Source organism: Pelophylax lessonae (genome assembly GCF_965119305.1).
Source record: "Pelophylax lessonae genome assembly, chromosome: 7".
NCBI classification, from domain to species: Eukaryota; Metazoa; Chordata; class Amphibia; order Anura; family Ranidae; genus Pelophylax; species Pelophylax lessonae.
This window is the reverse complement of record NC_138774.1, coordinates 282,744,496-282,772,453: the sequence shown is the minus strand read 5'-3', so window position 1 is coordinate 282,772,453 and position 27,958 is coordinate 282,744,496. Positions and strand designations below refer to the sequence as shown.

Here is a 27,958-nt window from a genome sequence, read left to right as displayed (position 1 = left end):
CAGGTATTGATGTTGAGCGAGAAGACCTGATCCCAAAGGTTTTCAGTAGGGTAAAGTTCAGGTACTGATGCTGGATAAGAAGACCTTATCCCAATGGTGTTTAGTAAGGTAAAGTTCCTGTACTGATGCTGGATAAGAAGACCTGATCCCAATAGTGTTCAGTAGGGTTGAGTAGTGATCTACCAATAGCGTTTTTTTAATACCGATTCCAATATTTTGTTCATCGGATATCGGTATCGGCCGATATTTTCGGACATGTAAAAAACATTTTTTTTTTTTCTAAAGGTACTCCTTGTGGGAGGGATCTGGGGGTCTAAAAGACCCCAAACCCCTCATCGGCACTGAAAAGCATTCAAAACGCTAAGTTTGGCTGTTTTGAATGCTGTCAGTTTTTGTAATTCGGCGCCGAGAACCCGGTAGTAATGTCATGACATCACTTCCGGGTTTTTTACATGGAGACCGGCGCATGCGCACTTGCGGCAGGGATACCGGCTTTCACGGGGACACATCTTCATGCTACACCGGGTCTGGTGGTGGAGGTAGGATGCCCGGCCCGTGGAAGGCGTCCCCTCCCGCTCCTTGTAATGACAGCCAAGCGGCTTCTCATCCACATCGGTTGTCATTACAAGTCAGCCGACCGTCGGTTATGGACGCCGGTACCGGGGTGATGCCTCTAGCTGCAGGCATCACCCCCGTAAATGCACTTACCCTAAATATCGGCAATATCGGTAACCTCAGGGGTCGAATCCGATATATCGGGGAAAGTCCATATCGGCCCCCGATATGCCGATAATCGGTCGATCTCTAGGGTTGAGATCAGGTACTGATGTTGGATTAGCATCCTAATTCATCCTAATGGTGTTCAGTAGGGTTGAAGTCGATGTTCTGTGAAGGCCACTCGAGTTCCTCAACACCAAGCTGCTCAAACCACGTCTTTTTGGAGCTGGCTTCATACATAGGGGCACAGTCCTACTGGGACACGAAAAAAGGCCTTCACCAAACTGTTACCACAAAGTTGGAAGCGTAGAATGGTCTAAAATGCCTTTGTATGTTGTGGTATTACCAGAAACCTTCACTGAAAACATCTGAACTCCATCACTTGGAGGAGAGTCCACATACATTTAGCATTACAGTAGGTGTGATGGTCAGGTGGCCACACGTGTATATACTTTTGGGGGAGTTTAAAACATTTCCACCGCTGTGTGTCCCTTAAAACTGCAAATAATTTGTTCCCCGTACGGGGGAATAAATGCATTCTGTGCAAATGGGGAAAACTCAAATGTTCTTAGGCCCTATTCTCTGCAGACACAAAGAGTGAATGGGGGACAAATACTGCATTATGGCCACTAGATGGCTCTGAGAATCATAGGGCGTAAGTACGCTCTTCAGCCCCATCTGGTGGCCATAAAGCAGTATTTTCACTATTCGCACATTGATCTGGAGGGGATATTGCCTGAGAACATTTGATTTAGCCCCATTCAAATTAGTTTGCATGCAGTTTCAATGGATGAATAGCTATGGATTTTATACTTTAGATGTCAAGTCTTCTTTATGGGGGAATAAAGTCTTTTCGTCAGTGATATCCCATTGGTCATAAGAAGGATGCAGTCTTGTACAATGCTCCCACAGCAGTAATAATAAATATACACACTTCCAGCGCTGGCAGATGTTCTTCAGGCTCAGGCAGCTGTTCTTGTCCATTCTCTGTCCCGGGAACGCTCTACAGTGAAAAGAGAATGCGACCGAGCAAAGAAATATAATGAAAACAGATTTTTCATGTTACTGGGCCAGTCCTATGAAGGAGGATGACAGTCACTGGAAAGTATCTGCTGCCATATGAACATCTGCAGTGTTACGGCTAATGCATTTGAGTTTCATGGGGGATTTTTTTGGAGCACATTTGATCATTTCCATGAAATAAAAAAATATATTAAATTAACCACTTCTGGACCGGAAGGATTTTCCCCTTAATGACCAGCCCATTTTTTTTTTTGCGATTCGGCACTGCGTTATTTTAATGGTAAATTGCGCGGTCGTGCGACGCTGTACCAAAATAAAATTGATGTCCCTTTTTTCCCATAAACAGAGCTTTCTTTTGGTGGTATTTGATCACCTCTGCGATTTTTTTTTTTTTTTTTTTGAGCTATAAACAAAAAAAGAGCGACAATTCTGAAAAAAAATATATATATATATTTTTCGCATTCTGCTATATAACATCCCCCCCCACCCAAAATGTAAAAATCAAACTTTTTTAACATTTTAGGCCAATTTGTTTTCTGCTACATATTTCTGGTAAAAAAAAATCACAATAAGCGTAATTTTAATTGGTTTGCGCAAAAGTTATTGCGTTTACTAACTAATGGAAAGATTTGTCATTTTTATTGTTTTTTTTTTTACTAGTAATGGCAGCGATCAGCGATTTTTAGCAGGACTGCAACATTGCGGCAGACAGATCGGACTCCTAACTGACATTTTTGACACTTTTGGGGGGACCAGTGACATTACTACAGTAATCAGTACTATAAATATGCACTGTTACTGTAATAATGACACTGGCAGGGAAGGGGTTAACCCTATGGGTGATCAAGGGGTTAAATATAAGCCTAGGGGAGTGATTCTAACTGTATGGGGGCGTAGCTTTTGAAATGACCATATAGTGTTCCTATATAGAATGATCACAGGCGCTCTGTGATCATTCCAGGGAGAACGGTCAGCTGTGTTTACAACAGCCAACCGTCCTTCTCTCTCAGTGGGGAACGATCGCGGGTGTCAGGGGGCAATCGGAGCCGCCTGCCGCTGCATCGGCTTCCCCGCCGACGAGCAGTCTCCGCTCTAATTCATCCCAAAGGTGTTCTATCGGGTTGAGGTCAGGACTCTGTGCAGGCTAGTCGAGTTCCTCCACCCCAAACTCGCTCATCCATGTCTTTATGGACCTTGCTTTGTGCACTGGTGCGCAGTCATGTTGGAACAGGAAGGGGCCATCCCCAAACTCCTCCCACAAAGTTGGGAGCATGAAATTGTCCACTATGTCCTGGTATGCTGACACCTTAAGAGTTCCCTTCACTGGAACTAAGGGGCCAAGTCCAACCCCTGATAAACAACCCCACACCATAATCCCCCCTCCACTTTGTTGCAGATTCCTACCTTTTGCTATTCTGAAGAAATCATTGTTTGTTCCTCTATGCTGAGTGGGTCTAATGGGAGCGGTTTCATAATTATCTATCAGCTGTGGCAGCTGCAGGGCTATAATAAGGAAATCTGCTGGGCCTGCATCCCTTTAGACGTGTTCCTATTGGGAGTATGTCACAAAAAATGACATTATTGTTGCAGGGGATGCCAGAAATCTGACTTGTATCTTAGTGTAGACTTCTGGAAAAATTGGTGAGCCAATCACACAAGCAGGAAATGATGTTTGTGGGGGTGTGGTCAGTATACATTCTGTGTACAGAACAGCTCCAGGCGGCCATATTGCATTTTCAGAAAATTACAACAGCTGCAGATTGAAAAGGAAAGGTAATTTTTAATAACATTCAATTACAATATGATTTCTGTTGCAATTGTATACGCTATATTGTTTTTTCCTTATGTGCAATTTTTTTCCCCACGAAAAGGGGAGTTACCCTTTAGGCATTCATACAGGCGTGACGAATGATTGTTTGTAATATGATCATCTCCTATGATCGTCAGCTCCATCTAGTGGTCATCATGCAGTATTTTACGGACGTACAGCAATAAAAAAATCAATACCGCCTTAGGCCAGTAGATGGAGCTAATGATCATAGGAGATAATCATATTGCAAACAATACGGCGATCATTCGTTGGGCCTAAGTCATCCGCATGGCAAATATTTTTTATACATATGCCGCTAAATGTTTTATATTTATAATGGATATCACAATTACTTCGCCATAGTCTATAGCAGCAGCATAATGTAGAGATCACTGACATTCTCTGTAGTTCTGTGTGTGAATATTCCTTATTTTATGAAGCATCGAGAAGCTTAAAATTTCAATCTACAAAACTCAGCACTAATCCGTCTCTGGGAATAGAGTGCGTCTGTGCAGGATGGAGGAATCAAATAACAGCGCTAATTGGTCTTGGCGTACTGAACTGTGTTTATTGTGATGTCGCCATGATATGGTGTAATTACAGTGTGACAGTCCTGACAATAAACGGTTACATAACTAATGGAAGACGTATGCGAGTTCCGTTTATATCACCCAGCAAGGTGCTGAAATCATACAAATCTCCCATGAAATAACGGAGGAGGCGGATACATTGTATACTCTGCAGCAGTAAAGAACACCAATGGGATCAAACAGGAAGTCTCATTTATTTTTTACAGTTTTTTTGTTACCTGGGGAACTATGTACATGTAACACTTTATCCCATCTTTCTATGTGGAAGGCTAGCTAAGTCATTGGACAGGCCAACAACACTGCTAGCAAGGAGACTGTTGCATTGATAGACAGTGGCTATCTCCACAAGGCATGTCAGCCTCCTCTTCCTTTGCATTCCTCTTGCCAGCACTTGTATTGAAGGGCAACAACACAGTAAGCAAGGAGAGAGCTGCCTAGATAGATGGTGGTTATCTTCAGCTCCAAGCATTTGCCAGAGACAAGCACCAGCAAGGCATATTGGCTCCCCATCCCTTTGCGTTCCTCTTGCCAGCACTTGTATTGACGGGCAACAACACAGTTAGCAAGGAGACAGCTGCATTGATAAATGGTGGTTATCTTCAGCTCCAAGCCTTTGCCAGAGACAAGCACCAGCAAGGCCGGTTGGCTCCCTATCCCTTTGCATTCCTCTTGCCAGCACTTGTAATCACGGGCAACAACACAGTTAGCAAGGAGGCAGCTGCATTGATAGATGGTGGTTATCTGCAGCTCCAAGCCTTTGCCAGAGACAAGCACCAGCAAGGCATTTTGGCCTCCTATTCATTTGCATTCCTCTTGCCAGCACTTGTATTGATGGGCAACAACAGAGCTAGCAAGGAGGCAGCTGCATTGATAGATGGTGGTTATCTTCAGCTCCAAGCCTTTGCCAGAGATGAGCACCAGCAAGTTATGTTGGCTCCCCATCTCTTTGCATTCCTCTTGCCAGCACTTGTTTAGGTAAAGTGCTTAGAAGTGAAGATAAGAGGCAGGAAACAATGCAGCTGCCTCTTTGCTAGTTGCGCTGATGGACAACAACACAGCAGGCAAGGAGGCAGCTGCGTTGATAGATGGTGGTTATCTTCAGCTCCAAGCCTTTGCCAGACACCATCACCAGCAAGGCATGTCAGCCTCCTATTCCTTTGCATTCCTCTTGCCAGCACTTGAATTGATGGGCAACAACACAGTTAGCAAGGAGGCAGTTGCATTGATAGATGGTGGTTATCTTTAGCTCCAAGCCTTTGCCAGACACCATCACCAGCAAGTTATGTTGGCTCCCCATCCCTTTGCATTCCTCTTGCCAGCACTTGTATTGATGGGCAACAACAGAGCTAGCAAGGAGGCAGCTGCATTGATAGATGGTGGTTATCTTCAGCTCCAAGCCTTTGCCAGAGATGAGCACCAGCAAGTTATGTTGGCTCCCCATCTCTTTGCATTCCTCTTGCCAGCACTTGTATTGACAGGAAACAACAGTTAGCAAAGAGACAGCTGCATTGATAGATGGTGGTTATCTTCAGCTCCAAGTCTTTGCCAAAGACACAAGCAACAGCAAGGCATGTTGGCTCCCCATCCCTTTGCATTCCTCTTGCCAGCACTTGTTTTGGAAAAGTGCTTAGAAGTGAAGATAAGAGCCAGCAAGCAATGCAGCTGCCTCCCTACTAGTTGCGTTGACGGACAACAACACTGCTAGCATAAAGACAGCAGCATTGATAGATGGTGGTTATCTTCAGCTCCAAGCCTTTGCCAGACACAAGCACCAGCAAGGCATGTTGGCTCCCCATCCATTTGCATTCCTCTTGCCAGCACTTGTATTGATGGGCAACAACAGAGCTAGCAAGGAGGCAGCTGCATTGATAGATGGTGGTTATCTTCAGCTCCAAGCCTTTGCCAGAGATGAGCACCAGCAAGTTATGTTGGCTTTGAACATTGAACACCCTCCCTATGGATCCGACGCTACATCCAAGCGTGGAACAATAGAGAGACAGTGATTGTCACTTTACCACATGGTCACTTCTTCTTATTTTTCTTACTTACTCACAATCACCAATGGGTCTATAACCCATACACTATATATGATTCTTGAAATACTTTATTGAATTTTTGCAATAATTCTGTAAATACATTATATGTGGCAATACATATAATAAATTATCTTTTATGTAAAATCAATATTTTCTATGAATATACATACTAAGCCCATAGTCCCAATTTTGACCTGAGGCACCAACCCCATACGCAAAAGATGGTGGTTATCTTCAGCTCCAAGCCTTTGCCAGACACAAGCACCAGCAAGGCATGTTGGCTCACCATCCCTTTGCATTCCTCTTGTCAGCACTTGTATTGATGGGCAACAACACAGTTAGCAAGGAGACAACCACCATCTATCAAGGCAGCTATCTTCAGCTCCAAGCCTTTGCCAGAGACACAAGCAGCAGCAAGTTATGTTGACTCCCCATCCCTTTGCATTCCTCTTGCAGGCACTTGTTTTGGAAAAGTGCTTAGAAGTGAAGATAAGAGCCAGCAATCAATGCAGCTGCCTCCTTGCTAGTTGCATTGATGGACAACAACACAGCTAGCAAGGAGACAGCTGCATTGATAGACGGTGGCTATCTCCACAAGGCATGTCGGCCTCCTATTCCTTTGCATTCCTCTTGCCAGCACTTGTATTGATGGGAAACAACACGGTTAGCAAGGAGACAGCTGCTTTGATAGATGGTGGTTATCTTCAGCTCCAAGCCTTTGCCAGACACAAGCACCAGCAAGGCATGTTGGCTCCCCATCCCTTTGCTTTCCTCTTGCCAGCCCTTGTTATGACGGAGAACAACACAGTTAGCAAGGAGACAGCTGCCTTGATAGATGGTGGTTATCTTCAGCTCCAAGCCTTTGTCAGAGACAAGCACCAGCAAGGCATGTTGGCCTCCTATTCATTTGCATTCCTCTTGCCAGCACTTGTATTGATGGGCAACAACAGAGCTAGCAAGGAGGCAGCGTCATTGATAGATGGTGGTTATCTTCAGCTCCAAGCCTTTGCCAGAGATGAGCACCAGCAAGTTATGTTGGCTCCCCATCTCTTTGCATTCCTCTTGCCAGCACTTGTTTAGGTAAAGGGCTTAGAAGTGAAGATAAGAGGCAGGAAACAATGCAGCTGCCTCCTTGCTAGTTGCACTGACGGACAACTACACAGCTAGCAAGGTGGCAGCTGCGTTGATAGATGGTGGTTATCTTCAGCTCCAAGCCTTTGCCAGACACAAGCACCAGCAAGGCATGTCGGCCTCCTATTCCTTTGTATTCCTCTTGCCAGCACTTGTATTGATGGGCAACAACACAATTAGCAAGGAGACAGCTGCATTGATAGATGGTGGTTATCTTCCGCTCCAAGCCTTTACCAGAGACAAGCACCAGCAAGTTATGTTGGCTCCCTATCCCTTTGCATTCCTCTTGCCAGCACTTGTCTTGAAAAAGTGCTTGGAGGCAGAGATAAGAGCCAGCTAACAATGCAACCGCCTCCCTGCTAGTTGCATTGACAGGCAACAACACACTTAGCATGGAGACAGCTGCATTGATAGACAGTGGTTCTAAGCCTATGCCAGAGACAAGCACCAGCGAGGCATGTCAGCCTCCTATCCCTTCGAATTCCCCTTGCCAGAACTTGGGGGAGTGCTTGGAGGCAGAGATAAGAGCCAGCTATTATTGCAGTTGTCTCCTTGCTAGCTGCGTCGTCGGACAGCCATGGAGATAGGGGATGGGGGGAAGAAGCCTATCTGACCACATAGCTAGCCTTCCATAGCACATGGGAAGATGGGACAAAGGACTACATGTATTTGGTGCCCTGGGGGGCCCTCCACAACTGTCAGACAACACAGCTAGCAAGGAGACAGCTGCATTGATTGGTTGGTGGTTATCGCTAGCTCAAGGCACTTGCACAAGACAAGCACCAGAAAGGCATACCAGCCTTTGGTTCCTTTGCATTCCTCTTGCCAGCAGTTGTCTACGAAAAGTTCTTGGATACGGAGATAACATCCATCTATCAATGCAGTTGTCTCCTTGCTAGCTGTGTTGTTGGGTGGCCATGGAGACGGGTGGGGGGGAATCCTATTTAAACTCATAGCTTGCCTTCTATAGCTCATGGGAAAATGGGGCGAAATGCTTAGTGCCATGGAGGACCCTTCACAGCTGTCCTACAACGCAGCTTACAATGAGACGTCTGCACTGATAGACAGTGGTTATCTAGCACTTGCCTGAGAGAAGCACCAGCAAGTCATGTCAGCCTTTGGTCCCATTAAATTCCTCTTGCTGTCTCTTTTCTCAGGAAAGTGATTGCAGCAGGAGATAAGAGTCATCTACCAATGCAGCTTTCTCCTTGCTAGCTGTGTTGTTGGGTGGCCATGAAAACTGGGTGGCATCCTTATTTGACCACATAACTAGATTTCCATAACACACAGGAAGATGGGGCAAAATTCTACATGTACTTGGTGCCCTGGGAGACCCTCCATAGCTGTCCAACAATGCAGCTAGCAAGGAGACAGCTGCATTGATTTGACAGTGGTTATCTCCGGCTCCCAGCACTTGCCCGAGACAAGCAACCAGCCAGGCATGTCGTTCTTCCCCCCCTTTGAATTCCTCCTGATGTCACTTTTCTCAGCAAGGTGCTTGAAGCAAATGCTCCAAAATGCGCCACGCCCAAAAAGGGGTGGGAACTTCTTTGGCGCATTTGTCATACAAATGACAGCCCATATATGAGCGAAATGTGGATACGCGTGAGAAATATGCAAATAAAAATGCATGTGGGAATGTGTGTTGTCGCTAGGTGAATGTGGCCTAACTATGAACGTTGTAAAGTTGAGTAATCTCGAGTGAATACATTGATACATACACCCCTAATTGTAAAAGTTTTGTAATATTGAGTGAAAACATTGATACATGGACCCCGACATGTGAAGGTTATATAATGTTGAGTGAAAATATTGATACATGGACTCCGAAATGTGGAGGTTGTGTGATCTTGAGTAAAAAAATGAATAAAAACATTGAAACGTGGACCCCGACATGTGAAGGTCGTGGGATCTTGAGAAAAAAACATTAATACGTGGACCCCGACATGTGAAGGTTGTGTGATCTTGAATAAAAACATTGAAACATGGACCCCGACATGTGAAGAAAGGGGGATATTGAGAAAAAACAGTAATACATGCACCCCGAAATGTGAAGGTTGTGTGATCTTGAGTAAAAACATTGATACGTGAACCCCAAAATGTGAAGGTTGTGGGATCTTGAATGAAAACATTGAAACATGGACCCCAAAATGTGAAGGTTGTGGGATTCTGAGGAAAAAACATTAATACATGGACCCTGAAATGTGAAGATTGTGGGATCTTGACTGGAAACTTTGCTACATGCAACCCAAAAGGTTAAGGTTGTTTGATCTTGAGTAAAAACATTGATACATGGACCCCAAAATGTGAAGGTTAAGGGATTTTGAGAATAAAAACATTACTACATGGACCCTGAAATGTGAAGATTGTGTGATCTTGAATGAAAACATTGCTACATGGACCCCGAAATGTGAAGTTTGTGTGATCTTGAGTAAAAACATTGATATGTGGCCCCCAAAATGTGAAGGTTGTGGGATCTTGAGTGAAAACATTGCTACGTGGACCCCGAAATGTGAAGAAAGGGGGATGTTGAGAAAAAACAGTAATACATGGACCCTGAAATGTGAAGGTTGTTCGATCTTGAGAAAAAACATTAATACATGGACCCCGACATGTGAAGGTTGTGTGATCTTGAATAAAAACATTGCTACATGGATGCCGAAATGTGAAGGTTATGTGATCTTGAGTAAAAACATTGATACATGAACCCCCGACATGTGAAGGTTGTGTGATCTTGAGTAAAAACATTGAAAAATGGACCTCAAAATGTAAAGGTTATGTGATCTTGAGTAAAAACATTGGTACGTGGACCCCGACATGTGAAGGTTGTGTGATCTTGAATAAAAACATTGAAACATGGTCCCAAAAAGTGAAGGTTGTGGGATCTTGAGTGAAAACATTGATACATGGACCCTGGCATGTGAAGGTTGTGGGATCTTGGGAACAAACATTAATACATGGACCCTGACATGTGAAGGTTGTGTGATCTTGGGAACAAACATTAATACATGGACCCGACATGTGAAGGTTGTGTGATCTTGAGTAAAAACATTGAAAAATGGACCTCAAAATGTAAAGGTTATGGGATCTTGAGTAAAAACATTGGTACATGGACCCCGACATGTGAAGGTTGTGTGATCTTGAATAAAAACATTGAAACATGGTCCCAAAATGTAAAGGTTGTGGGATCTTGAGTGAAAACATTGATACATGGACCCTGGCATGTGAAGGTTGTGTGATCTTGGGAACAAACATTAATACATGGACCCGACATGTGAAGGTTGTGTGATCTTGGGAACAAACATTAATACATGGACCCTGACATGTGAAGGTTGTGGGATCTTGGGAACAAACATTATTACATGGACCCCAAAATGTGAAGGTTGTGTGATCTTGAGAAAAAACATTGGTACATGGACCCCGACATGTGAAGGTTGTGTGATCTTGAATAAAAACATTGAAACATGGTCCCAAAGAGTAAAGGTTGTGGGATCTTGAGTGAAAACATTGATACATGGACCCTGGCATGTGAAGGTTGTGGGATCTTGGGAACAAACATTAATACATGGACCCTGACATGTGAAGGCTGTGGGATCTTGGGAACAAACATTATTACATGGACCCCAAAATGTGAAGGTTGTGTGATCTTGAGAAAAAACATTATTACATGGACCCCGACATGTGAAGGTTGTGTGATCTTGAGTAAAAGCATTGTTACATGGACGCTGACATGCCAAGGTTGTGTGATCTTGAATAAAAACATTGAAACATGGTCCCAAAATGTGAAGGTTGTGTGATCTTGAGAAAAAAACATTAATACATGGACCCTGAAATGTGAAGATTGTGGGATCTTGAATGAAAACATTGATACATGGACCCCCAAATGTGAAGGTTGTGTGATCTTGAGTAAAAACAATGATACGTGGATCCCAAAATGTGAAGGTTGTGGGATCTTGAGTGAAAACATTGATACATGGACCCTGAAATGTAAAAGTTGTTCTATCTTGAGAAAAAACATTAATACACGGACCCAGAAATGTGAAGGTTATGTGATCTTGAGTCTAAACATCAGAGCATGGCCCCCGAAATGTGAATGTTGTGTGATCTTGAGTGAAACCATTGATACATGGACCCCCAAATGTGAAGGTTGTGTGATCTTGAGTAAAAACAATGATACGTGGATCCCAAAATGTGAAGGTTGTGGGATCTTGAGTGAAAACATTGATACATGGACCCTGAAATGTGAAGATTGTGGGATCTTGAATGAAAACATTGATACATGGACCCCCAAATGTGAAGGTTGTGTGATCTTGAGTAAAAACAATGATACGTGGATCCCAAAATGTGAAGGTTGTGGGATCTTGAGTGAAAACATTGATACATGGACCCTGAAATGTAAAAGTTGTTCTATCTTGAGAAAAAACATTAATACACGGACCCAGAAATGTGAAGGTTATGTGATCTTGAGTCTAAACATCAGAGCATGGCCCCCGAAATGTGAATGTTGTGTGATCTTGAGTGAAACCATTGATACATGGACCCCGGAATGTGAAGGTTGAAGGATGTTGAGTGAAAACATTGATACATGGACCCCGAAATGTAGACGTTTTTCGATCTTGAGAAAAAACAATACATGTACCCTGAAATGTGAAGGTTATGTGATGTTGAGTCCAACCATTAATGAATGGACCTCGAAATGTGAACGTTGTGTGATCTTGAGTGAAACCATTGATAAATGTACCCGAAATGTGAGGGGTATGCGATGTTCAGTAAAAATATTGATACATGGATCCCGAAATGGGAATGTTATATGATCTTCAGTGAAAACTTTAAAACATGGACCCTGAAATGTGAAGGTTGTGTGATCTTAATTTAAAACATTGATGGACCCAGAAATGTGAAGGTTATGTGATCTTAAAGGAAAATATTGATACATAGACCCCAAAAGGTGAGGGTTCTGTGATCTTGATTCCGAACGTTGATGGACCCTGAAATGTGAAGGTTGTGTGATCTTGAGTCAGAAATTGATGGACCCTGAAATGTGAAGGTTGTGTGATCTTGAGTCAGAAATTGATGGACCCTGAAATGTGAAGGTTGTGTGATCTTGAGTCAGAAATTGATGGACCCTGAAATGTGAAGGTTGTGTGATCTTGATTTAAAACATTGATGGACCTCGAAATGTGAAAGCTATGTGATCTTTAGCGAAAACATGTACCCCAAAATATAAAGGTTGCGTAATCTTGATCTAAAATGTTGATGGGCCTCTAAAATGTGAAGACTATGTGATCTTGAATTAAAACATTGATACATGGACCCCCAAATTTAAAATTTGTGTGACCTTGAGTAAAAAAAATGGACACATGGACCCCAAAATGTAAAAATTGTGTAAACCTTTTAATATATCGATACATAGACACGTACTTGTGAAAGCTTTACGATCTTGACTGAAATCATTGCTATGTAGACAACTTAGTTATGAAAGTTGTGTGATCTCGAGCGAAAACATTGATACATAGACCCCAAAATGTGAAGGTTCTGTGATCCTGATTCAGAACGTTGATGGACCCTGAAATGTGAAGGTTCTGTGATCTTGATTCAAAACGTTGATGGACCTCGAAATCTGAAGGTTGTGTGATCTTGATTTAAAACGTTGATGGACCCTGAAATGTGAAGGTTGTTTGATCTTGATTTAAAACAAAGGTTGGACCTCGAAATGTGAAAGCTATGTGATCTTTAGTGAAAACTTGTACCCCAAAATGTAAAGGTTGCCTGATTTTGATCTAAAAAGTTGATGGGCCCCAAAATGTGAAGGCTACGTGATCTTGAATAAAAACGTTGTTACATGGACCCCCAAATTTCAAAGTTGTATGATCTTGAGTAGAAAAATTGACACATGGACCCCAAAATGTAAAAATTGTGTAAACTTGACTTAATATATCGATACATAGACACATACTTGTGAAAGCTTTACGATCTTGACTGAAATCATTGATACCTAGACAACTTAGTTATGAAAGTTGTGTGATCTTGAGCGAAAACATTGATACATAGACCACTAATTGTGAAGGTTCTGTGATCTTGATTCAGAATGTTGATGGACCCTGAAATGTGAAGGTTGTGTGATCTTGATTTAAAACATTGATGGACCTCGAAATGTGAAAGCTATGTGATCTTTAGCGAAAACATGTACCCCAAAATATAAAGGTTGTGTAATCTTGATCTAAAACATTGATGGGCCTCTAAAATGTGAAGGCTATGTGATCTTGAATCAATACATTGATACATGGACCCCCAATTTTAAAAGTTGTGTGATCTTGAGTAAAAACAAAAATGGACACATGGACCCCAAAATGTAAAAATTGTGTAAACTTGACTTAATATATCGATACATAGACACGTACTTGTGAAAGCTTTACGATTGTGACTGAAATCATTGATACGTAGCCAACTTAGTTATGAAAGTTGTGTGATCTTGAGTAGAAAAATTGACACATGGACCCCAAAGTGTAAAAATTGTGTAAACTTGACTTAACCACTTGAGCCCCGGAAGATTTTATCCCCTTCCTGATCAGGGCCTATTTTGCGATTCGGCACTGCGTCACTTTAACGGACAATTGTGCGGTCGTGCAACGCTGTTCCCAAATGAAATTGATGACCTTTTTTTCCCCACAAACAGAGCTTTCTTTTGGTGGTATTTGATCACCTGTGCAATTTTTTGATCATGCGCTATAAACAAAAAAAGAGCGACAATTTTGCAAAAATAACAATATTTTTCACATTTTTTTATATGAAATTCCCCAAAAAAATGTAAAAATCAGAATTTTTTAACATTTTTGGCCAATTTGTTTTCTGCTACATATGTTTGGTAAAAAAAAATCGCAATAAGCGTATTTTGATTGGTTTGCGCAAAGGTTATTGCGTTTACTAACTAAGGGAAAGATTTCTGTCATTTTTGGTGTTTTTTTTTTTTAACGAGTAATGGCGGCGAGCTGCGATTTTTTTTTTTTTGCGGGACTGCGATATTGCGGCAGACAGATCGGACCCTTGACTGGCATTTTTGACACTTTTGGGGGTACCAGTGACATTACTACAGTAATCAGTGCTATACATATGCACTGTTACTGTAAAAATGACACTGGCAGGGAAGGGGTTAACTTTATTGGAGAGGCAGGGGTTAAATGTGTCCCTAGGGGCGTGCTTCTTACTGTAAAGGGGCGTGGCTTTTCATGTAACCACAGAGACATACGATCCTAAATAGCAGGATGGTATGATCTCTGCAGTTACACCAGGCAGAATGACAGGCGGCTGTGTTTACATCAGCCGCCTGCCTTTCTCCCTCTGCAGCGAATGATCGCGAGTGACCGGCGGACATCCGAGCCGCCTGTCACTCGTGCTGGAGTGTCCGAGAATGAGCGGGGGCGGGACACGCGGGACACGCGCTCGCCCCCCTATTGGCTCGCGGGCGAGTGACGTATATATACGTCACTTTGCCCAGGAGGGGCTGACCGCCGCAGTGTATGTACTTGTGGCGGTCGGCAAGTGGTTTTAATATATCGATACATAGACACGTACTTGTGAAAGCTTTACGATCTTGACTGAAATCATTGCTACGTAGACAACTTAGTTATGAAAATTGTGTGATCTTGAGCGAAAACATTGATACACAGACCCCCTTATTGTGAACATGGTGTGATCTTGAGTGAAAAAATGAATACATTGACCTCTAGATGTGAATGTTGCGATCTACTGCAATCCCAGTATATGTTTCATTCAATGTAATTAATATATTCATTCATTAGAATTTGGCATTGTGTGAATTTCGCATCGATGGTGGCGGCTTAGTTTTCTACGACTCTGACCCTTTAAGCTCTTAGGGGAGGAGAAGGAGGGAACGAGGGCTGAGGGAATGGGGAAAAAAATAGAGGGGAGATTCAGCATAAGCAACTGCATCCTTCCACTGTTCTCAGCATCAGCACCACTGAGACACATCCCTGCGGCAGAACCACCTCTGGATAGACCGAAGGAGAGAGACAAAAAAAAATTGTCAGCTGGGGGGTTAGACATCAGCTGAGCAGATCCGGAGAGCCAGGAGAAAGGGAAAGGATCAGAACCTGGAGGATGGACAGGGACATGGGCAGGCACAGGAGGCGATGATGCACATTGGTGGCTGATGTGTGCAGCGGTTGGGTAGGAAGAGGGAAGGTGTAAGGAGGAGGGGGCTGTGTGCAGTGCTGATGTGAGGAGGGGGTGTCAGCAGCACAGAGACGTATGTGAACAGAATAAGAGGGGACCAGATACACAGGGAGGGGAAGGCGATTGGACCATTGCTAGGTGGCAGAGCAAGGCGAGGGTAGGCAGAGGGTGAGGAACAGGGCAGAGAGGTGGTGAGGAGCCAACAAAAAGAAAGGGGGGCTGAGGAGCAGTGCTGGGGAGCTAAAAAAAAAAAGGGGGTGAGGGACAGGACTAGGGAGCCAAATAAAAGGGGTGAGAAACAGTGCTGGAGAGCTAAAAAAAAGGGTTGAGGAACAGACCTGGGGAGCCAAATATAAAGGGTAAGGGACAGTTCTGGGGAGCCAAACAAAAAGGTTAAGGAACAGTGCTGGGGAGCAAAATAAAAGGGGTGAGGAACAGTGCTAGGGAGCCAAAAAAAGGGGTGAGGAACAGTGCTAGGGAGCCAAATAAAAGGGGTGAGGAACAGCGCTAGGGAGCCAAGAAAAGGGGTGAGGGACACTGCAAGGAGGTGGTGAGCACCCCCAAAAAAGGGGTGAGGAACCGTGCAAGGAATTGGTGTGGGGGCAAGAAAAAGAGGGCTACTAGTAGACATGTTAGCAGAGAAGAGGTGGGCAAGGATGCAAATACAGGAATAAAGGCAGGGAATCAGCAGGATTGGCTTAAGAAAATAGCAAAACAAATAGCAAAAATAATGGGTGAGAGGGAACGGATGATGATCCTGGAGGGTTGACATTGGAAGCGAGGAAAAGTATGTGACGGAGAGTAGTGAGAGACAAGAGAACGGATTGGAAGGTGGGGAAGAGACGGGAGGAATGGTGAAGCCTGCAGACAGAGAGAGGTGATGTAAATACCTGGAGGGAGGGAGGGAGCGAAGAAAAGAAGGAAGGAACGAGAGAGAGAGAGGACCAGCTCCTGCTGCAGAATGATGGGGAACTCTCCGCACAAACAGAGGAGCAAAAAGCATCACAGAATGCAGCCGGCAACAGGTACCAGTCTCCATAATCCCCCCCCCACCCCTACATTCACATTAGGATGCCAAATATGTTACGTTGGCTGACGGGTTATGTCTTGCTGCTGGGAGGGTTTTGCACATAATGTTGGAAGGTGATAAGAGAGACCCTGCAGTGTGTTCTGGTTACTAAGCTATTATGCTGCTGCATCATTGATAATGAAATGTTGTGTTGTTGCACCACCCTGTGGTCAAGACCTGTGCCTCGCGCGGTTGGGTTGCCTTGGTGACTGGACTCCAGGGCACATAGGTGCATGGCGCCATGTTGGACTTGGAAGGCCGCCATGGCAGTGTGTTTGGGTAGGTGGGCACTGTTTGATGGCTTATGGACTCAAAAGCTTGTTTTAACGGTGAACCCAAGAGCTTGTTACACCGGTGGAACCTTCGGGCTTCTAACACCGGTGGACGCTAGAGCTCATTATGCCAATGGAACCTTAGGGCTTCTTAAACAGGTGGACCCTAGAGCTTGTTACACCTATGTAACCTTAGGGGTTCTTACACCGGTGGACCCTAGAGCTCGTTATGCCAATAGAACCTTCGGGCTTCTAACACCGATGGACGCTAGAGCTCATTATGCCAATGGAACCTTAGGGCTTCTTAAACAGGTGGACCCTAGAGCTTGTTACACCTATGTAACCTTAGAGGTTCTTAGACCGGTGGACCCTAGAGCTCGTTATGCCAATGGAACCTTAGGGCTTCTTAAACAGGTGGAACCTAGAGCTTGTTACACCCGTGGAACCCTAGGGCTTCTAACACCGGTGGATGCTAGAGCTTGTTATGCCAATGGAACCTTAGCGCTTCTTAAACTGGTGGACCCTAGAGCTTGTAACACCAGTGGAACCTTAAGGCTTCATACATCGGTGGACCCTAGAGCTTGTTATGCCAGTGGAACCTTAGGGATTTTAAACTGGTGGACCCTAGAGCTTGTTACACCTATGTAACCTTAGGGGTTCCAACACCGGTGGACCCTAGAGTTTATGCAAATGGAACCTTAGGGCTTCTAACACCGGTGGACGCTATAGCTCGTTATGCCAATGGAACCTTGGGGCTTCTTAAACTGGTGGACCCTAGAGTTTGTTATGCCAATGGAACCTTAGGGCTTCTAACACCGGTGGACGCTATAGCTCGTTATGCCAATGGAACCTTAGGGCTTCTTAAACTGGTGGACCCTAGAGCTTGTTACACCCGTGAAACCTTAGGGCTTCAAACACCGGTGGACCCTAGAGCTCGTTATACTGATGGAACCTTAGGGCTTCTTAAACTGGTGGACCCTAGAGCTTGTTACACCAGTGGAACCCTAGGGCTTCTTACACCCGTGGACCCTAGAACTTTTTATATGGGTGGAACCTTAGGGCTTCTTAAACCAGTGGACCCTAGAGCTTGTTATGCCGGTGAAACTTTACAGCTTGTTACACTGGTGGACCCAAGAGCTTGTTACACTGGTGGACCCAAAAGTTTGTTACATCAGTAGGCTAGGGTTGCCACCTCATCCCTTAAAACCCGAACAAATATGAATTACACAGCTTCTGTGGCAGATTAAGGTGGTAATTTAAACTCACTTGGTGCCTTATCTGCGTTAAATTAGCCTCAGAACCTGTGTCATTTGTAATGAGTTTGGGTTTAAATGAATGTGGTGGCAACCCTACAGTGGGCCCTAAAGTTTGTTACACCCATGGATCCTAGAGCTCATTACACTGCTGGACCCAAAAGCTTATACACCAGTGGGCCCTTAATGCTCGTTACACCTGTGGATCCTAGAGCTCATTACATTAGTGGACCCTAGGGCTTGTTACACCGGTGGAGCCAAGAGCTCATTACACTGGTGAAGCCTAGAGTTATTACACCGGTGGGCTCTAGAGTTCATTACACCGGTGGGCTCTAGAGCTCATTACATTGGTGGACCCTAGTGCTAATTACATTGGTGGACCCTAGGGCTTATTATACCAGTGGACCCTAGGGCTTGTTACACAGGGGGAGTCAAGAGCTCATTACACTAGTGAACCCTAGAGCTCATTACATTGGTGGACCCTAGAGCTCATTACATTGGTGAACCCTAGAGCTCATTACATTGGTGGACCCTAGAGCTCATTACATTGGTGGACCCTAGGGCTTGTTACACCAGTGGACCCTAGGGCTTGTTACACCAGTGGACCCTAGGGCTTGTTACATTTGTGAACCCTAGAGCACATTACATCGGTGGACCCTAGAGCGCATTACATTGGTGGACCCTAGAGCTCATTACATTGGTGGACCCTAGAGCTCATTACATTGGTGGACCCTAGGGTTTGTTACACAGGTGGAGCCAAGAGCTCATTACACTGGTGAACCCTAGAGCTCATTACATTGGTGGACCCTAGGGTTTGTTACATAGGTGGAGCCAAGATCTCATTACACTGGTGAACCCTAGAGCTCATTACATCGGTGGACCCTAGAGCTCATTGCATTGGTGGACCCTAGGGCTTGTTACACCAGTGGACCATAGGGCTTGTTACACCAGTGGACCCTAGGGCTTGTTACACCAGTGGACCCTAGGGCTTGTTACACCAGTGGACCCTAGGGCTTGTTACATTTGTGGACCCTAGAGCTCATTACACTGGTGAACCCTAGAGCACATTACATCGGTGGACCCTAGAGCGCATTACATAGGTGGACCCTAGAGCGCATTACACCCCTGGATCCTAGAGCTCATTACACTGGTGAACCCTAGAGCTCATTACATCGGTGGACCCTAGAGCTCATTACATTGGTGAACCCTAGGGCTTGTTACGTTTGTGGACCCAATAGCTTGTTACACCCATGGATCCTGGAGCTCATTACATCGGTGGACCCTAGAGCTCATTACATTGGTGAACCCTAGGGCTTGTTACGTTTGTGGACCCAATAGCTTGTTACACCCATGGATCCTGGAGCTCATTACCCTGGTGGACCCTGGAGCTTATTACACTGATGGACCCACAAGTTTATTACTCCGGTGGACCCAATAGCTCAATACACTTGTGTGCCCTAGAGCTTCTAACAACAGTACTGGGTGACAATGGTACATTTGTTGAGTTGTAGGTGTCGAGCCGAGCAGAACCAGAGTAGGTTATGTAGATACTCCTTTGGCTGGGAGCAGGGGCCAGTCAGTTGTTAGGGCCCTTGGACATCAAAGCCATGGTCAAAAGACACAAAAAGAGGCACGATCCAGTAAACTGAATTAATGCAACTTGGACACACTTGTGTAAGTTTGGCACAAATTAAAATGTATCTAAAGGCAAAACATTATTTTTTTTGGATGAGTTGGGGAAGGGTTTGAACCCTGTTAGGTTTTTATTGCTCAATGTTAAACCTGAACTCCGGCCTTTCGTTTAGTTTTGCACAGTTGTACCGGCTCCTTTCCTGTGCCGAAAAGGCTTACTCTGATTTACTGCACACTGTGAGCTTCTCACAACGTGCATTAGAAGCTGCTGCAAGTCAGATAGAGCCCCGCCTCTTTCCTTAATAGAGGATGTCTGGTATCCCTAGCCTTCCTGCCCCTGGGCCACCCCATTAATTCATTGGATTTCAGTTCTTTCAAACATGGGGGCTCAGCATCACATGTGGGTGTTATCCAGGGTAGTCTTTATGCAAATGAAGCCTGTTTAGAAAGGCCCACCTCTCCGCCCATCAAGGCATTTTTAATATTTACATAACTCCTCCCAGGAGCCATCCCACTACTGCATCAGAGGGCTCTTGAGAGGAGTCTTGAGGCAGGGTGCTGTGATGCTTTCAGGAAGCTTCGTACAGCACCCAGCCAGCCCCACCCACCAGCCACGATCTGCCTGCATTGCATAGAGAAGAACAGAGACCCAGTGATGACATCAGTGGGTCTTAAATTAAGCATTTAATTTAGTAATTTAATTATTTTAATTTTAGTAATTTATTATAAATAATTATAAATTATTATTATTATTAAAAATTATAAATTATTTTAATTTTAGTAATTTATTATTATAAATATTTATAAATTATTATTAAATTATTATTATTAAAAATTATAAATTATTTTAATTTTAGTAATTTATTATTATAAATTATTATAAATAATTATTAAATTATTATTTTTATTATTAAAAATTATAAATTATTTTAATTTTAGTAATTTATTATTATAAATTATTATAAATATTTATAAATTATTATTAAATTATTATTTTTATTATTAAAAATTATAAATTATTTTAATTTTAGTAATTTATTATTATAAATTATTATAAATTATTATAAAATTATTATTATTATTAAAAATTATAAATTATTTTAATTTTACTAATTTAGTAATGCAAACATGTCTTTAGCACTTTAATGAGGTGGGACTGGGGGATGAGGGAAAATGATTAACAAATATATTTTTTTTAGAGTTAAATAAAGAGAATATGGTACTGAACCAGGATGAGTTGAATAGAATTTTTTTTTTAAAGAGACCCTGTCACCAAACCATTCATTTCAACAACAATCTTCCAAGAAAAAAATAAAAGTAAGTGCATTTAATGTATTTTAAGCATATTATTTACCTATAAAAGTGTCCCTTGTATAGACATAAAAACCTTGAGACTGCGGCTAGGTGCTGCCATCTTGGATGTGATGTCAGCAGCCCCAGTAGACCCAAGTGACATTCTATAGCAGTGATGGCGAACCTTGGCACCCCCAGATGTTTTGGAACTACATTTCCCATGATGCTCATGCACTCTGCAGGGTAGGTGAGCATCATGGGAAATGTAGTTCCAAAACATCTGGGGCGCCAAGGTTCCCCATCACTGCTCTATAGTATTTCCCTCCACCGGCAGCTACATAAAAGATTAAGTAGGGAGGGGAGGGGCAGAGGAGCTGGGCCAGCACATACAGCATTTAGACACTTACAGAGGAGGGCTGTGACGGGGCAGTACCAGGAAATTGACTGTTTCTGGAGCAGTCAAGTTCAAATGCACATTACAAGTGAAGATAAAAAATGATGCAAAGGACAAAAAACCCACGCAAGCATTGAAATTAATAGATTTTCCTGTGCTTTTACCTACAAATTTTAATGTGGGTGACAGGGTCTATTTAAAGGACCCAACTGCTCAAAGCTATCATTTGATGATCATAGGGAATAGATAATTAGGTACTATAAACGTCAGCTCCACCTAGTGGCCATAATGCGGTATTTTTCTGATTCAGGCTATTTTGTATGAATAAGTAACATTTGCGCTGGGGAGAAAACAGCCTAAAAAAAACCTACAATTTTGCCCCTATTCACACACAACGAATGTATAGTATAGTTTCACAGATTTTACAGATTTAAAAGCTCTGCATTTTTTTTTTTTTAAATAAATACACCCCTATACAATGTATTTAAGAAGTGGTATTTACAGCAGACTCAGAGCTGTCACTCAACTGACCCCTCTATGGTATTCCCCTTCATGCCTAAAACATAGAAGGGAAGTGAGGGGTGGAACAGAGAGGCTGGGCCTTATTGGGGGTCAAGGCTCTGGCTGGGCTGTCTGGTAGGGTTGAGCAGGCAGGCAAAACAAAACTGGTTATTCAGAGTTCCTAAAAAAAAATAAAAAAAAAAGAAAATATATATATATTTAAATTATTTATATATTTAAATTATTTATATATATATATTACTATTTAAATTATTTATATATATATATATATATATATATATATATATATTTAAATTATTTATATATATATATATATATATATTTCTATTTAAATTATTTATATATATATATATACTTCTATTTAAATTATTTATATATATATATTTCTATTTAAATTATTTATATATATATATATATATATATATATATATATATATATATATATATATATATATATATATATATATATAATTATTTATTCAAAATATATTTTATAGCTTAATAATATATATAAATATATATGTATTTCAATTTTAAATTTAGTTGTTTGACTTATGTTTAGCTTTCAAATGAAGTTACATTATAACTGTTAGAAGTCTTTGCGCATATTACTCGCAGAAAGGCCACAATGACATCACGTGCTAGTATAATAGTAAAATTATATATATATATATATATATATCTATATTATATTTATTTAAAAAAAAAAAAAAAATATATATATATATATATATATATATATATATATATATATATATATATATATATATATATATATATATAGTAAAATAGTGTTTGTGTATATTATTATTTATTTAAAAAAAAAAAAAAAAAAAAAAAATATATATATATATATATATATATAATATATATATATATATATACATACACACAGTATCTCACAAAAGTGAGCACACCCCTCACATTTTTGTAAATATTTTATTACATCTTTTCATGTGACAACACTGAAGAAATGACACTTTGCTACAATGTAAAGTAGTGAGTGTACAGCTTGTATAACAGTGTGAATTTGCTGTCCCCTCAAAATAACTCAACACACAGCCATTAATGTCTAAACCACTGGCAACAAAAGTGAGTACACCCCTAAGTGACAATGTCCAAATTGGGCCCAATTAGCCATTTTCCCTCCCCGGTGTCATGTGACTCGTTAGTGTTACAAGGTCTTAGGTGTGAATGGGAAGCAGGTGTGTTACATTTGGTATTATCGCTCTCACTCTCTCATACTGGTCACTGAAAGTTCAACATGGCACCTCATGGCAAAGAACTCTCTGAGGATCTGAAAAAAAGAATTGTTGCTCTACATAAAGATAGCCTAGGCTATAAGAAGATTGCCAAGACCCTGAAACTGAGCTGCAGCATGGTGGCCAAGACCATACAGCGGTTTAACAGGACAGGTTCCACTCAGAACAGGCCTCGTCATGGTCGATCAAAGAAGTTGAGTGCACATGCTCAGCGTTATATCCAGAGGTTGTCGTTGGGAAATAGATGTATGAGTGCTGCCAGCATTGCTGCAGAGGTTGAAGGGGTGGGGGGTCAGCCTGTCAGTGCTCAGACCATACGCCGCACACTGCATCAAATTGGTCTGCATGGCTGTCGTCCCAGAAGGAAGCCTCTTCTAAAGATGATGTACAAGAAAGCCTGCAAACAGTTTGCTGAAGACAAACAGACTAAGGACATGGATTACTGGAACCATGACCTGTGGTCTGATGAGACCAAGATAAACTTATTTGGTTCTGATGGTGTCAAGCGTTTGGCGGCAACCAGGTGAGGAGTACAGAGACAAGTGTGTGTTGCCTACAGTCAGTCATGGTGGTGGGAATGTCATGGTCTGGGGCTGCATGAGTGCTGCCGGCACTGGGGAGCTACAGTTCATTGAGGGAACCATGAATGCCAACATGTACTATGACATACTGAAGCAGAGCATGCTCCCCTCCCTTCAGAGACTGGGCCGCAGGGCAGTATTCCAACATAACGACCCCAAACACACCTCCAAGACGACCACTGCCTTGCTAAAGAAGCTGAGGGTAAAGGTGATGGACTGGCCAAGCATGTCTCCAGACCTAAACCCTATTGAGCATCTGTGGGGCATCCTCAAACGGAAGTTGGAGGAGTGCAAGGTCAATAACATCCACCAGCTCTGTGATGTCATCATGGAGGAGTGGAAGAGGACTCCAGTGGCAACCTGTGAAGCTCTGGTGAACTCCATGCCCAAGAGGGTTAAGGCAGTGCTGGAAAATAATGGTGGCCGCACAAAATATCGACACTTTGGGCCCAATTTGGACATTTTCACTTAGGGGTGTACTCACTTTTGTTGCCAGCAGTTTAGACATTAATGGCTGTGTTGAGTTATTTTGAGGGGACAGCAAATGTACACTGTTATACAAGCTGTACACTCACTACTTTACATTGTAGCAAAGTGTCATTTCTTCAGTGTTGTCACATGAAAAGATAGAATAAAATATTTACAAAAATGTGAATATATATATATATATATATATATAATTATTATTTTTTTATAGTAAAATTATATATGTAAATATATGTGATTGAGGTTCTTTCCAGCTACCGCTTATAAGGGTTAGATTGTAATGATGTATCTCCCAGGCCTTAATTACTTCCTACCCTGTAACTACAGATCGGTTTGCTTATTTCTGTTTTCTGTAACATATAATAATGTTGTGTGAAGTTATTTTGTTATACTTTATTTCTTGAAAACTTTTATATGAGAAAAAATATGTAAAAAGATGAACAGAAGTACAGGTTGCCACCCCCTGGCCTATGTTGTCTCTCTGCCTATATAGGCCCGGGTTTAATCATTTTTCCTGAAATGCTCTTTTCCAACAAAATTACAATTTTCAAGGGTGAAACCAGTTTGTGAATTTTTTATACCATGCTCTGGTGTCCGCTCCGCCCCTTTTATTATTCACAACTGATGCCCCCTGATGACGTCATATATGATGAAACACATAGGGCGGAGCCGAAAGTGATGTCACCACACATGCGTGCGGCCACTTGGAATTGTATTTTATGAGATGTTGGTCACCACTTGTGTGTAAGTGTTTTTAACTGTTCAGTTTTTTTCTCTTGGATAGTGTGAGGAAGGGTTAAAAGCCCACTCAGGTTTTTATTTCCCCCTAGATTCTTGTCCTGCTGTCAATGGTTTACCACATAGAAAGTAGGGGGGACTCTCCAAAAGCAAATCTTCTTTTGTAGCAGAGTGGGGGAAGGTTAAACTTTTGTCAGATTTATATTGCTGTCTTTGTCTATGTTGCAAATTTTTCATCAAGTGAGAGCAAATCTCTCTAATGGAGCAGTGGATAACAGTAAAGAACTAAAAACAGTTCTAATTGTTCCCCACTCTATCCAAAACTAGAAAATGATGTATGGCGTGATATACAATTTAAGCATCAGGTATGCACTTTAAGCTCAGGTCTGTGCAGTTCACACCTGCACTAATAAAGGAGGCTTAAATATAATGCTGAACAGTAATGTGTCTGCTCATGTCTTGGATTCAGGTCTGTCTATCTGCACAACTACTGGATTGAAATTGAGATATGTGTGATTCTAACTTCTGTCTGTCTGCTCATGTCCTGGATTACTCTTGTGCTTACTCCTGTGATTGATTAGGGCAGGTGTGCCACAGCTTAAATAGATGGTTGGGCATTAGGCCTGTGCCTGATCAGCAGGATAGCGTGTGTGCTCATGCCATGGATTCAGGTCAATCTGTCTGCACATGCCCTGAATAGAGATATATGTTTGATTCTGACTTCTGTTTGCTTGCTCATGTCCTGGATTTCTTCTGTGATTGAATGGGGCAGTGCACACTTGTCCTAAACAAGAAAGCTAAAATAGACTGTTGGGCATTAAGCATGTGCCTCATTAACACGTTAGTGTGTCTGCTCATGCACTGAATTTGGATATGTTCAACTCTGGCTGTTTATGTTCTTGATTATTCCTGTGATTGATTAAGGCAGTGCACACCTGCCCTAATCAAGAACGCTCAAAAAGATTGTTGGGCATTAGGCATGTGCCTCATGAACAGGGTATTGTCTGCTCATGCTCTGAATTTGGATATTTTCAACTCTGGCTGTTTATGTTCTGGATTACTCCTGTGATTGATAAGGGCAGTGCACACCTGCCCTAATCAAGAAAGCTCAAAAAGATTGTTGGGCATTAAGCCTGTGCCTGATCATCAGGGTAGTGTGTCTGCTCATGCTCTGAATTTGGATATGTTCAACTCTGTCTGTTTATGTTCTGGATTACTCCTGTGATTGATAAGGGCAGTGCACACCTGCCCTAATCAAGAAAGCTAAAAAAGATTGTTGGGCATTAGGCCTGTTCCTGATCTAAAGGATAGGGTGTCTGCTGGATTAAGATATATATGTCTGCTCATGTTTTGGATTAAGTCACGTACACACGATAAGAAAATCGGAAGTAAAATTTCATCCGACGAACGATCTGCCGATTTTCGGATCGTTAGTATAGTGCTTTTCCACAGTCGATTACAAATTTTGGTACAACAAAAGCTGAATGTGCAGGCTATAAAATTTTTATCGTAAGTTAACACAACGTCCAACTTTCGTTTAATTTGTACAGTTTTCATCCGAAAAAAACCCGTAAGAGCATGCTCGAAAACTAAAGAACACATACAAAACAATTCAATACATTATATCACTTCTGAAGTTGAAGTCTGTTGTACGAGAATTTTCTTATGAAAGTAACCTCTTCATTTTCGATATGAGACTAGCATGCAACAAAAAACGGACATAAATTCATTCGATAATCTGATCGTGTGTACGAGGCTTTACTCTTGTGATTGTCTGAACCACATTTGTACTCAGCTTGTCTGTGCTTATCCTGATCATTGACCGATCATCTCTGCTATTGTTGGTCATTGCTCTCCCTACTTGTATTGAACCTGAATTCTGGTTTGGATCAATTTGTCTGTGCCTGATCTGACCATCAACATGCTGACTCAGTTGGCTGTCACCCCTGGTGACAGCAGGGTGAGAATGTAAAATGTAGATCTGTATGAATATACTGTATGCACTATTTAATGTCTGAAAGTCGGTGTTCCTCTAAATATTTGATGTCAACCCTAAGCATTTTTAAAAGATGCATTGCCTAGAGCAGGGGTCTCCAAACTTTCTAAACAAAGGGACAGTTTACTGTCCTTCAGAGTTTAGGAGGGCCGCACTGTGGCCAGTTGGAGTAGAAAATGCCCCAGCCTCAGATGCCCCATCAATGCCCCATAATTGGTTTGAGTGGGAGCAATAGTGACCCATTGTTGGTATCAGTGGGAGGAATAGTGCCCCATCATTGGTATCAGTGGGAGGAATAGTGCCCCATCATTGGTGTCAGTGGGAGGAATAATGTCCCATCATTGGTGTCAGTGGGAGGAATAGTGCCCCATCATTGGTATCAGCTGGAGTAATGGTGCCCCATCATTGGTATTAGCGGGAGGAATAGTGCCTCATCATTGGTATCAGTGGGAGAAATTGTGCCCCATCATTGGTATCAGTGAGAGGAATAGTGCCCCATCATTGGTATCAGTGAGAGGAATAGTGCCTCATCATTGGTATCAGTGGGAGGAATAGCGCCCCATCATTGGTATCAGTGGGAGGAATAATGTCCCACCATTGGTATCAGTGGGAGGAATAGTGCCCCATCATTGGTATCAGTGGGAGGAATAGTGTCCCATCATTGGTATCAGTGGGAGGAATAGTGCCTCATCATTGGTGTCAGTGGAGGAATGGTGCCCCATCATTGGTATCAGTGGGAGAAATAGTGCCCCATCATTGGTATCAGTGGGAGGAATAGTGTCCCATCATTGGTATCAGTGGGAGGAATAGTGTCCCATCATTGGTATCAGTGGAAGGAATAGTGCCTCATCATTGGTATCAGTGAGAGGAATAGTGCCTCATCATTGGTATCAGTGGGAGGAATAGTGCCTCATCATTGGTATCAGTGGGAGGAATAGTGTCCCATCATTGGTATCAGTG

At 42.4% G+C, this 27,958-nt stretch overlaps 1 protein-coding gene across 2 annotated transcripts in view; it reads left to right on the top strand.

The window, feature by feature from the left end:
• Positions 1 to 27,958, top strand: part of NHSL2 (NHS like 2) — a 182,413-nt gene that overhangs the window by 17,963 nt on the left and 136,492 nt on the right. Inside the window, exon 1 of one of the 2 annotated variants that reach the window (XM_082263042.1) lies at positions 16,056 to 16,525. The exons of the other annotated variant lie outside the window; for it this stretch is intronic. Coding sequence (XP_082119168.1) covers positions 16,462 to 16,525 — 64 coding nt within the window. The 5' untranslated portion in view covers positions 16,056 to 16,461. Of the gene's footprint in view, positions 1 to 16,055; positions 16,526 to 27,958 lie in introns of those variants that run through there. 2 annotated transcript variants of the gene reach the window in all.